General features: G+C 42.5%; 1 protein-coding gene across 1 annotated transcript; it reads right to left on the bottom strand.

Annotated features, from left to right (window-relative positions):
• Positions 1-6,100: 6,100 nt before the first annotated feature.
• Positions 6,101-11,405, bottom strand: LOC111268315 (uncharacterized). The gene has a single exon (XM_022847213.2). The coding sequence runs from the start codon at positions 8,090-8,092 to the stop codon at positions 6,269-6,271; it is 1,824 nt and encodes a 607-aa protein (XP_022702948.1). The 5' UTR covers positions 8,093-11,405; the 3' UTR covers positions 6,101-6,268.
• Positions 11,406-11,438: the final 33 nt, after the last annotated feature.

The following is an 11,438-nucleotide window of genomic DNA, read 5'->3' as shown; positions in this document are numbered from 1 at the left end:
AAGCCTACAAAGGCTGGCCTTGTGGAGCCTCTAAGGTAATGAAGTGAAGAAACTCGCTCGGAGATATTATATTGGCTATCAGGAGTATCTATGTTTTCTAGTAAATACACTCTATCGCAATATAGAGGACTCTCCCAACTTCACCGCACGTTTCTGTCCGTATTACCGTCCCAGTTCATCCTACTTTTAAATGGGGTAGCAAAAAAGAAAGAACTGAATCTCTAAATAGTACGTAGGTGTATAACATCACGGACGCGCGACGCACCGGGGTAAGAAGAGTTTTTGAGGCCAGATCGGACATTGCATACTTTATATTTCCAAAATTTGATTGCACATACAGAGGCAATTGTAAAGTTTACCGACATTACTAGTGGTCGTATATGTCTACAGAGGTAACTATATTAATAAATCGGTAGTAAAGCTGCACCTGCGTCCACTGAGGTCTCGCTAAAGCTGACTTTAGGAGCCACCATTAACAAATAAAAAAAAGAAAGAAAGAAAGAAACAGCACGCGTCACTTCGCTACTTGGGTACTAATGTTGAATGAATACAAGATAAAATGAACCTTTCTGATCTTCTCGTTTTTCCTAAACACGGTAAATGTAAATTCAAAATAATACATTTAAAAAAAAACACCTAGCTAGCAGACATTAGCTCTGACGAACGCATTACCAATTGCCAGTACTCTAGTCGAAGTACCTAACAGATATTCAGTCACTTATGAGCCGGAAAGCAGTGACTTCAATTGTGAAAATCAAAAACATCCTCGATCTCTGCAGCAGAAACCACCCCATATCCTTATATCTATCTCTTGCAATTCAGGAACAGATAGGCCTTCAAGGATAATAGCACAAATGGACCCACGATGTTTGTTTATCCCAAGATGCAGCGTTGTACGAACCTCTGGGCGCTTTGTTTCCGTCTTTTTTTGACTCAGTCCTTTGCTGCTTCATACTCTAGCATCTGGTAGCGCAGAGATTAACCTAAATTGTAGCTTCGCCGTCGCCACGGTCTCGGACCTCGTCTGCGGTAGCAGCATACTTCACATGTCGGTAAAGTCGCCTAGACTAAGAGGTCGCGCAGACAGGAAAAGGTAGACCTCGAAAGAGAGTGGGACGCATTTAACATCGCTGTGGAGTAGGTGTAACGAACGTTGTTATGTTGATAAAGCAACCAAGTTCGAAGTGGCGTGATGGTGATACTTAAAAAGACCCACTCTCCCTTGTCTTCCCCCTATATATATGTCCTTTTCTAGAGCCTAGCTTAGATACGCTTGAGTGTGGGCGCATTCACTCTGCTATGCGTTTGTAGAAGACCTTGTCTTTACTTGCAACTTGTGCGCGCACTTGGGCGCTGTCCGCTTCCTTTACTTTTACTTTCCCTCTTACAATTCCCCTTTTTCCCCAATTTCGCTTATTCTCTTCTGTGTCATTACATTGGACTTCGATGTGGGCCAGGCCCTCACACGAGTACGTCCAATATTGCAACTACTACTGTTACTGCTGCCAGAGTCCACGAGTCGTGGAGCCATTTTCACGGAGCGTCGCCGGCCAGCAACATCCGTGCGAGCGCGCGCGCGGCTGTACGCCATTCGACGAGATCTAATTGAGTTGTTGTTTGCTCATGAGCAACGCGGGTTGTCACACGGCAAAACAGGCACTCATACAAACAGACAGGCACATGGCGTTATGAAAGGCGGGCGGGCGGGCGGGCGGTCGGGCGCTGACAAACGAAGTGTGAGAGAATTGACTACCGGCTTCGTCCAGGGAGGTGTAATGCGTTTTTGGCGAGGGATTTTCGAAACACGTGTGTATATTGGGGAACGGGGGTACGTGAGTAAAAGTGTTTGAAATGAACATTGCTATATAGCACACACGATACAACCAGATTCACAGAGACGTCCTGGGTCTCACCAGACCTCGACGATCAGTTAAAGCTTCGAGGCTTATTGGCACCTTGCTAGCGCGTATTGCAAAACGACGCTGTACTCGCGCCAATGTCGATTGTCTGTGACATCCGTCTTTAGAGGGCATGGGAAACGAACTATGAGTAGAAACGAATAGATAGAGCAAATCACGGTGGTGCAAAATGGCGCGCCTTCGTCGATATCCTTGTCCTACAAGGATTTTCGATAAGAAGGACGACTTGTTCAAAGGTGAAATCTTCGAGGATGTGAATGCTTCATGTAGGGCGAGCACCGATAAGGAAAGAATATTCGCCAATGACGAAAATGACGAGGGCTGTATAGAAGGGTGAAATAGGTGCAGTCTGCGAGTAACAGAGAGGAAAAGACGATCCAGGCGACTCGTTTACTCAGAGGTCTCGAGCTTAGTGAAAATTGAGCCCATAGGCTAAAAAATTCAACTAATGAGCCATTACTGCATTTTGTTCTGTTTTTAACTTGGAACTGATAATACTTGGAAATAATAATACGTTTCCCTACAACCTCAGCAGTCATTTAGTACCTATTGGCCATGTATGGATAAAGGTAGCGTTTGAATATAAAAGTTTAGGAGTTCCGTTTTTAAGCTTGAGTCATGAATTATTAGGCTTCTGGCATTTTCTTCATGGCGCGTTGTCTTTTTTTAATTTTATGAGATAGCGCATGTATATACATATATATAGACTTAAAAAACAACAAATGAAAGGAATACATATATGTATATATAGCCATGCAATTTTACATAAAACATACTGGCTGCCTCATAATAATTCAACCCGGTATTGAAATCCAATAATTATTAAGTGGTCTATTTCAACAATAATTAGTTACCACATCTATTATATGCGACGATAGACGCACACGCCTCTATATATTGTGTGTTATAATATAATGTAGTGCAGAGCAACTGTACTTACTTTTCACGACAGAAGGTTAGCTGAAGGGACAGGTGCTGGTGTTTCGCAAAGGTCTCTCACCATTGTAATGTTAGGCTAAAAATACATACAATTTTTAGTAAGGACCTTCCCTGAAAGAGATTCAGTGTTGCAGCTGGTAGATGTTCACTATAAACTTTTACTTATTTATTTACTTTTCTTAAAACTGGGTGGCTGATATCTTAAAACATTCCGACCCGCAGACTGAGAGTTGCCCTTGTGCCACAAGAAGGGATCAAGATTTGGCGGAGCAAAGAAAAAAGCAGGGAAAGCACACAAAATGAAGCTTTGTACGGCTGGTACGAATTCATCTGTTATAAGACTAATAGAAAGTGTTTTCTGTTCGACTTCAAACGGTACTAGTGAAGCAGCTCAGCGATCACCGAAAGAACATCCGCTGCTGGTAGGAACGAATTAATGAAGTCTTCGGTGCCCTGAAGGCCTCAGTAGGCTATGGAGTGACATGTGACAATGCAACGGATCAGGCCAAAGGACACCGCGTTCGTGCTACTTCGGCTAAGCGTATCGTAAAAGCGTATCGTAAAGTAAAAGATTGGTTTATAATTTCAGCGTCATTCATGGTTTCAAGTGCAGGTAAAATTAGGATAGCCTCATGAGGAGTATCTATATCATGCGATAACAAAACGTCATGGTGCGACGATCCAAGCCGGAAGCCAGGCAAGAAATATTTAGACCTTTTTCGTGGCCGCGATTCTAGCGTTCCGCAGCATCATCAGTATTCACAACGCCTTAGAAATAGGACCATTTTACTATTAAGATTAAAACGAAAATTGATGATTACACAAGTTCGCTACATATAAAAGGAACTTGTACCCCATTATAATTTGCAGCATTGCCACGAGAAGACAGCCAAACTATTGGAGCCTATTTAGATGGCAGCTAGGTATTTTGCTCTTCAAAACGACGGTTAATCTCTATAGCAAAGACTCAACCTTGTCAAAAATAAATGATCTTTTAGATCAAAGCTTCATTGAAAAGTTTCCGGTCTGCTTTTCGAAAGTCTCCGTCCTGTTCTTGCATGGAAACAGACATTTGAACAGTTTATAATCTCGTTGGAGGTTCGTTATCTGTAGACGTATGGAATAATATCTAATTTTTGCTCAGATCAGGACTGTTTTTGCCCATAATAAGCCCGCTACCTTGTTCTATAAAGAACTGGCACAAAAATATCGCGTGCACGCACTTCCGCGACAGCAAGCAGCACGCCAAGATCTATCCGAATTTGGCCGTTTATTGCATGCTCGTCGCATACGTCGTCGTATGTATACGTCGAAACAAATAACCCTACGTATTAGTTTCCTACAAGACTCTGTTATTAACAAGACTCTAACGCTAAGTGCCAATATTGCAAATGACGTTCAATAAAACGTTCTTATCTATTCAAGCTGGTGTTTATACTGTTATTCTACTAGTGGGAGAGTGCCACTGCATTACATGTCTGATCAGAAGGATCTGAAGGAAATAGTAAATAAATAACAAAAAAAAAAAACTCAATAATTGTGTTTAATCGTGAAATTGTGATCATCATCATCATCATATATTGGCATTGTCGAAGTGCGCTACAATGATGTGATGAATCGTGTGTAGCACCGAGTGAACTTTTCTACAGACGGATATCTTCAGAACAAACAAGCGATGCTCCACATTTCCAAAGAAAAGAGAGCGACAATCTATGAAATGTTTGTCAAAACGCTATTTTCCGATGCCCCTCTGTAATAAAAAAAAAATAACATCATTTTTGCGTTAATTTAACAGTTCGCATACGTTTTCTAACTGGAGTTTGTCCTGTTAATAGCAGAAGTTGTAGTGGTCAGATCGCGCGCAGACTATAATGTTTCGTTTGAAAAATCTACAACCAGCAGAGAGGCTAGCGACGAAGTGGAAGGCAGACTGATCGATGAATTCAGAACTTAGAATCTAGCGATTTTCTAGACGAACAGATAGCATTACCAAGACTTCAGACTGCGTTCTATAGCCATAATAATCAATAATAGCTAACTTCCAATCTAAGAAACTTATCTCTATTCGAGAAATTTGAAAATGACCACATGCAAGCTTTTTCTCTCAGATCATCCATACACAGTTAAGAACCAACGGTCGGACGGAAATGCGATGGGTGGGAAGATGACGTCAGCATATTTCGTAGGGTTTTCATTCGTATTGATGCTGATACGAAGGATCGTCGCACGGAGTATATGAATAGCATGCATTGTGTTTTTTTTTTTTTTTTTTCGTTAAGCTTCGTTTTTGGCCAGTTCAAATTTTGGCTCTTGCTTGATACTCGTTAGCTGTAAGCTAGATGCCCTCACAGGAGCGAGCTACTCTGTCGAATGACTAGAAGTACCAACACCGTACTTACAGTCGTTCTGGTGGTTTAAGGCGTCAGCATCATCATAAACGAAATGCAGCAACATTGCAGTGAAACAAAAACTGTGTTTGTTCCATACGGTAGCTTCTGCTTTTGTCTGCCCTACGATTAAGTCTCACGATAAGAGAACGAGGTTCGGGGCTGTGGCTAGATTGAGAAACGAAGTACAACAACGGGCGATGAGTTGGCAATTCGAAATAGTTCTGCGTAAGGCTTTACCTCGTCCTCGGTCAATCCTCGGATCTGCTCCTGATCAAAAACTTCTTAAATACGTAACGTGTCAGCTACAAAATAGGAGCTCAATCAAAGGGTATATTATTTTGAGTCGTTTGGAAACTATGTCAAACCACATTTCACGCCTTTCTGAAAGATCCACATGCTAAATTTAGTCCCATAGTCGGCTAAAAATGAGCGACTTCCAGCACAAAGCTAGATCTAGTAGCATCTTAGTTACATCAACCTTGTAAACTATACTTTAGGTTTGCATGACACGCTTATCCTGTTACCTGTCGAACATCGTCCTGCTATCGAAGATTACCACCGCACTCTTATAAACTATTCATAATTTAACAAAAAAAGAAACTGAGGTCCGATTAAGTAATCCTATGCGTACAAGCGGCCTTTGATACAAGCGTCTCTTAACTAACCTACTACTGTTACCTGAACTGTCCTGAAATAAATTTGGAAATTTCAATTAGCGCCCAGGTCAGCGTGATCACTTCGTTTCATCATTTGTATAACTTTTTTTTTTTAAATTAATTATAATAACATTTCAAAAAATGCAAACGCTTATACACGAACAAGTATTACGTTTATATAAAACACTCATTTACATCGTCGTTGATTAGAGATTTCAATACATTAATTTATTTTTTGTTTTCATTCATGCCACGTCAGAAACAAGATACATTTTGTTGCGGGCTTTCGCTGTTCAGGGTGATTTGGCGGGGCCTATTTGGAGAATATCGATATGGGCATGTGGAATTGATCAGGTCTAGTTTTTTAGCTTGCGACCTGTCGTAATTTATAAATTAGTGCTCGTTGACTCGGCGTGTTATCGGGAAGCTTTCGAATTTCTGCTGAAAGCCACGTGTCCATAGGACAGGATGTACAAACATCAACAGGAATCACTCCCATAAACTGTGCATTCTGAAGCATGGCTACTTGAACCGTTTGCATGAGTCCGTTATCTTCGTCGAGCTTGTCAATGCGGAGCTCGCCATAATCAAGGTTCGGTGCAGAATTTAACATGTACACTGTTCCGTGAACTAGGGTAGGAAGCATACTCTCACAGCTATAACTGTATTTGCCGGTGTCAATTGAAGGGCCCCAACGTCCGTTCGAAAGGTTTAGACTTGTCAAGCACTTATGGCGAGTTAGCCCGCACGGGCTGCATTCGACATTAGATTGATACCAAAACAAAAAAGTATCATTCCTTTGAATAGCAGTTAACCAGTGTGCACCACATAAGCGATTTTTCGACTCGAGTGGGTAGCTTACATTCATTACACGGCCCGTTATGGGATCGATGAGGCTACTAGAATAACGGTGGAAGATCAGCTGATCAGACGATGCCGTTGTGACCAACGCTTCGCTTGAGGCTGGTTGCATTTCGAAGTGGCCAGTTGTTCCACTGAATTGGTAGATATTTGGAAATTTCAGGTAGCCTAAACCTGAGTTTTCAATTAAGCGTAGAATACCATCTTGGCCCGCGTACAATCGGGGGCCGAGAAGCATTGGAAGACGTGTAGTAAATTTAGGTTTAAGCGGAAGAAGGAAATGGTCAGTACGAGCACGGAAATGGTAAAGATGTCCAAAACTGTTTGAATATAGCATGTGGCCGCAGACTTCAACATCGGACAAAACTGGAACACTCGTCCAATCTCCGTGTATCAGGGTGTCATGACGCTGGTCGAGAATGCTACAGGTTAAAACTAAGCGACTTCTTTCAAAACCGACTGTGTTACAACATGTGTTCCTGTGCCAATGCTGCTGCCACAAAAAATGACAATGAGCCATTGTATATTTCCGCCGTCGAAACGTCGACTCCTCTAAGTTCCAGTTATTGGCGTCTGTTAACTCCAGCAGACCCTTAATTGGGCCGAACGTCTGTTTTAAACGTGCCACAGTAGTTACCTTGAGGAACGGGAATCGGATGAGTTCTTTTAAGGCGTCGACGTATCCTTTTCTGTCTTGCGGTTTCCGATGAAGCCAGGCGACGAAGAACTCATACACTGAATCTTCATGCGGCACAACGAGATCATCAGATTCGAGTAGAGCCCGCATTAGGTTGGGTTCGACTTCAAATAGAAACTGATCTATTGACACGAGTGGAACAATGTTCTCTGCCAGGATCTTGACCGCAGCTATGCGGAGTTCACTCATACAATGGTGGTCCGCAATGTAATAGATTTCGATGGCGTTGCCTAGGTTAACGTTGCCTTTCAAGAACGTCGAGCATTTCATCATCAATCCCTCGATAAGCAGATACTGTGATGCTATCAGAATGTCTACAGCATCGTCAATGGTAAGATCTATGGTTTGCTTGTAGATGAAGTCAATGATTTTCGTCATTATTCTGAGGGAGATTAGCTTCAACTGGACCTTAGATAGCTTGACCTCGACCATACATCCAGCGAAGAGTCCCTGGAAGTATCCAGAAGCGTTGGCTAGCACATTTCTGTGGACAGAGAGACTGCCTTCGTCGCATTCTATTATGAAATCGCAGGGTCTCCGTTTGCACCTAAGCTGACAAGGCTTTTTGCACAGGGAATGCAAATGTGTAGGTTGCAATTGAGTTGATTCAGCAGTTCCGGTGACTGTCATTTTTTCCAAAATTCTGACTATTTTTTGCCACTTTCCAGTGATTCATCGGCCAAAACAATCAAATTGACAGCTCGATCACGTCTTTTTCTCAGTCATTCGTGCCACAAGCAACTGTAGTACCAGCAAAAGAAGGGTATTTTCAATACGATTACTAACAGGAACCTGACTCTCATATGACACCCCGTTGAATTAGTAGCAGCTGCAATCCACAGAGCTCACACACAGCCCACGCCTTCTACAAGCACTTCAACTTCATCACACTGAAGAATTGATGAAAGCCAGACGAACATAGTAGAATAGCGATTGCAGCTACACCGAAGGTCGAAGCACAATTAAAGAAGCTGCGTGCTCAGGGTAACAAGAGAACACTCAAGAAGGTAAGGGGTTATTCCTTGCCCTTTCAGGCGCGGACAACTCTGATCTGAGGTCGCCGGTTTATAGCGAGCATCAGATTGTCAACAGGTCAACACTGGTAGGCAATTAGACGATTCATTTTAGTTTCACTTAGTCGCCATCTAAAGGACGAGATACAGTCATTTCAATAGATATTTGGCCCAAATGGTACAAAATTTGCAATACTATAATTCTATCAAAACTATTCTTATATGTCTAGAAGTTTGTTTATATTTATTGCTTGTATGTGGCAACCATTTCGAAAACAGCTTTAACGATGTTTGTATTCTGTTTGTCTGTCGACGTGTCCTGAAGAGAAAACACCGTCCTGAACATGACATGTTTGGAAGAAAAATTTCTTTACGCCAAAAAAAAAACGCAAAAATGTTTTTCTATACACTGGAATGTAAGCTGGGGGAGAACGACCGTTTTTGGGCAATTTGTTCAGCGATGATCGAAAATTTCAAAAACATCTGTAAGAGGCCATGTACAGCTGAACAAGCGGGTCTATGTAGCAGCGAGAAGAGATGCACTCCCACCGAGAGAAAGCCTCAATGACGTACTGAGAGAACGTGGCGGTGACCAGGTACGTCCCGAGATGCTATCATGCTGCTACTGACTCGTGTGCCACACCAGTCTCCATTCAACTGTGCAAGTGATGTTACCATCGATCCAAATGACAAATCGAAACAAGTTAGCTCGCAAGATCTGATCTTTATGTTTCGAGTTTTACGTCCGGTATCGGCGCTAAGCGTCGTTTCATCAGACGGACGGCTGGTTAGCTGGCTGCCAGCGTGAAATGAAGTCTGTCTGTCTATGTCCAGGCTCGAACCCGGACGACAACTTATCCCTAATATTTGTCACAAACCTACCTAAGTCTTCTTGTTGCTTCACCATTTCTTACAGAATCGAAGTGTTTGTTGTACCGGTGATGAATTATATCCGTAAAACGTTAGAGTTGGTAGAGTGCCAATGGCTAATGGCAGTCAGGCTGGAACAGGGTAGCGTTTCATCGGTACATAATAGGGCTTAGCAGCAATCTCGTCTGAAGGCGAAGACAGGCCCCGATAAGCCGAGTGCAGTTCCTGTAGCCTAAAGTCAAAGGACAAGTAGGCGGACAACGTGTGTCCATGAATTTGGGAACGTATTGGAACCGTAGCGACCTGTCGGCAGAAGAATGAGTTCGGAGGTTTGAACGAGTGAATTGGTGTGGACGGTTAAAACGAGTGTTATTGATTACGATGGTCAGTGCAGCGTGTCTGTAACATCGTAGGTATGGAATCGAGGGAGATACATACGATAAATGGAAACGCAAGTCCGTAACGGGATACGTATACTGTACACTAGAATACTAGGCAATCAAGTTGCACTTGGAGACGACATGAGTGCTTTTCAAAGATGATGCAATTCGGGAGCCAGCTATCGTGCCAATATGTGTACACGAAAAAAAGGTACGGGGGATTTAAAAACATAATAGTAACAAACGGATATATGTCGGTATTCTACTATTGATCGATGAAGTTAAGGCATACGCTAATAGACGATGTATCTGAGCTGGTGCGTGTACAAGGAGTACACACGTCAATTGATAAGAAGCTGACGCTGAGTCACGTAGTATGGTTTTGCTCAGACCAGCAGAACGGTTAATGGCGACGACAAGAGTCGACGCACAAGTTAACGCGTCAGGGCCAAAAAAGGATTTACATACTGCTGCGGCCAGGTAATCACCGTTCGGCTTGTTTGTGCACATGGCCAGTCAGACGTTGTGGCGAGGGCATAGGTCGACCCAGTCAGGTTCCACAACAAATAACAAACCAAGACGGCTGTTCAAGGAGCAGTTGACTAAGAACAGCCGTCTTGGAACAGTAGAACAGATTAACTGTCGACGCGTAAATCTAAATAACGGTGCTTTCTCGAATTGCTCGAATAGATCAGATCGACGAAGCCTGCAAAAGTAAGCAGAATTTATGATGTTAGTGGTAGTAGCAGCGTTGCGGAATAAAGGTGTTCGTTTTGCCCAACTAAATAAAAATCTAACTTGGATGCTCGAGATCTGACGATTTCTTTTCTTATTTATTTATTTGTGTACATATAGAAGTTGTTTAGCTTTTTAAACTCTATGGATCAAGTTAGCATGACATTAGGTTCTATAAGAAAAATGTATAGTTTCATTTTCTGCCATTGTATAATTCTGTCCCTAAGAGACAGTTGACAACTTCCGAAAGGGTCAATCTTTGCGCAGTAATCTCAAAAAGATCAACGGCTGCTTAATCGTACGGAATAAATAACACACGACGATGGGTCACACCCCGTCGTAACGGTGGTAGAATGTGTGAACCAACGTAACGTACCGTCGAATCGATATAGTCGGATTGTTATCATCTATCAGCAGGATAACACGGCTACGAAGGGCAGTGATCGATTCATGCTGGCAGGAACCAGCCGCATCTAACGCAACGCCTAAGCAGGACCGTACCGGTCATGAACATGGAAATACATTTTTAAAAATTAATCTAAAGCGTCGCAAAGACGCCAATGCAAACAGTTTAGCGCCCCTACACAGGGGCGTCGTGAGGCTAGCAGACGGATGAACTCAATCTATAAGCATACTTCAAATTCTATTGAGTCGCGTAGATTCTTTTGTTTCAGAAGCTAAACAATGGGTCAAAGCGTATATTTTCGTTTGTTCCATGCCGGCAGATCGAAACCGCAGAGGCCAGTCTTTTACATATAGTCAGCAGACCCCCTGACATAACACAGTCGTCATCGGGCAAAAGCACCCGCTTCATTTTCAACTGAAAAGGATGCCTGTTGACATTTTTTAAGGATGAGTAAATTCTGTTTAGTTTAATATAGTCTCTACAGATCTCTCTAGTACAGATCTATTCGTCAATTAAAAGACGAGCATAGAGAAATTCAGTCGGGGTAATTGGAAATTATCTTTCTATTATAT

The sequence above is a fragment of the Varroa jacobsoni genome, unplaced genomic scaffold (assembly GCF_002532875.2).
Source record: "Varroa jacobsoni isolate VJ856 unplaced genomic scaffold, vjacob_1.0 scaffold_1275, whole genome shotgun sequence".
In the NCBI taxonomy this organism is placed as follows: Eukaryota; Metazoa; Arthropoda; class Arachnida; order Mesostigmata; family Varroidae; genus Varroa; species Varroa jacobsoni.
This window is presented reverse-complemented; position numbering and strand designations above follow the sequence as displayed.

Bases quoted from the DNA above. Each gene is read 5' to 3' on its own strand.
- LOC111268315 (XM_022847213.2), bottom strand. From the start codon at position 8,092: ATGACAGTCACCGGAACTGCTGAATCAACTCAATTGCAACCTACACAT.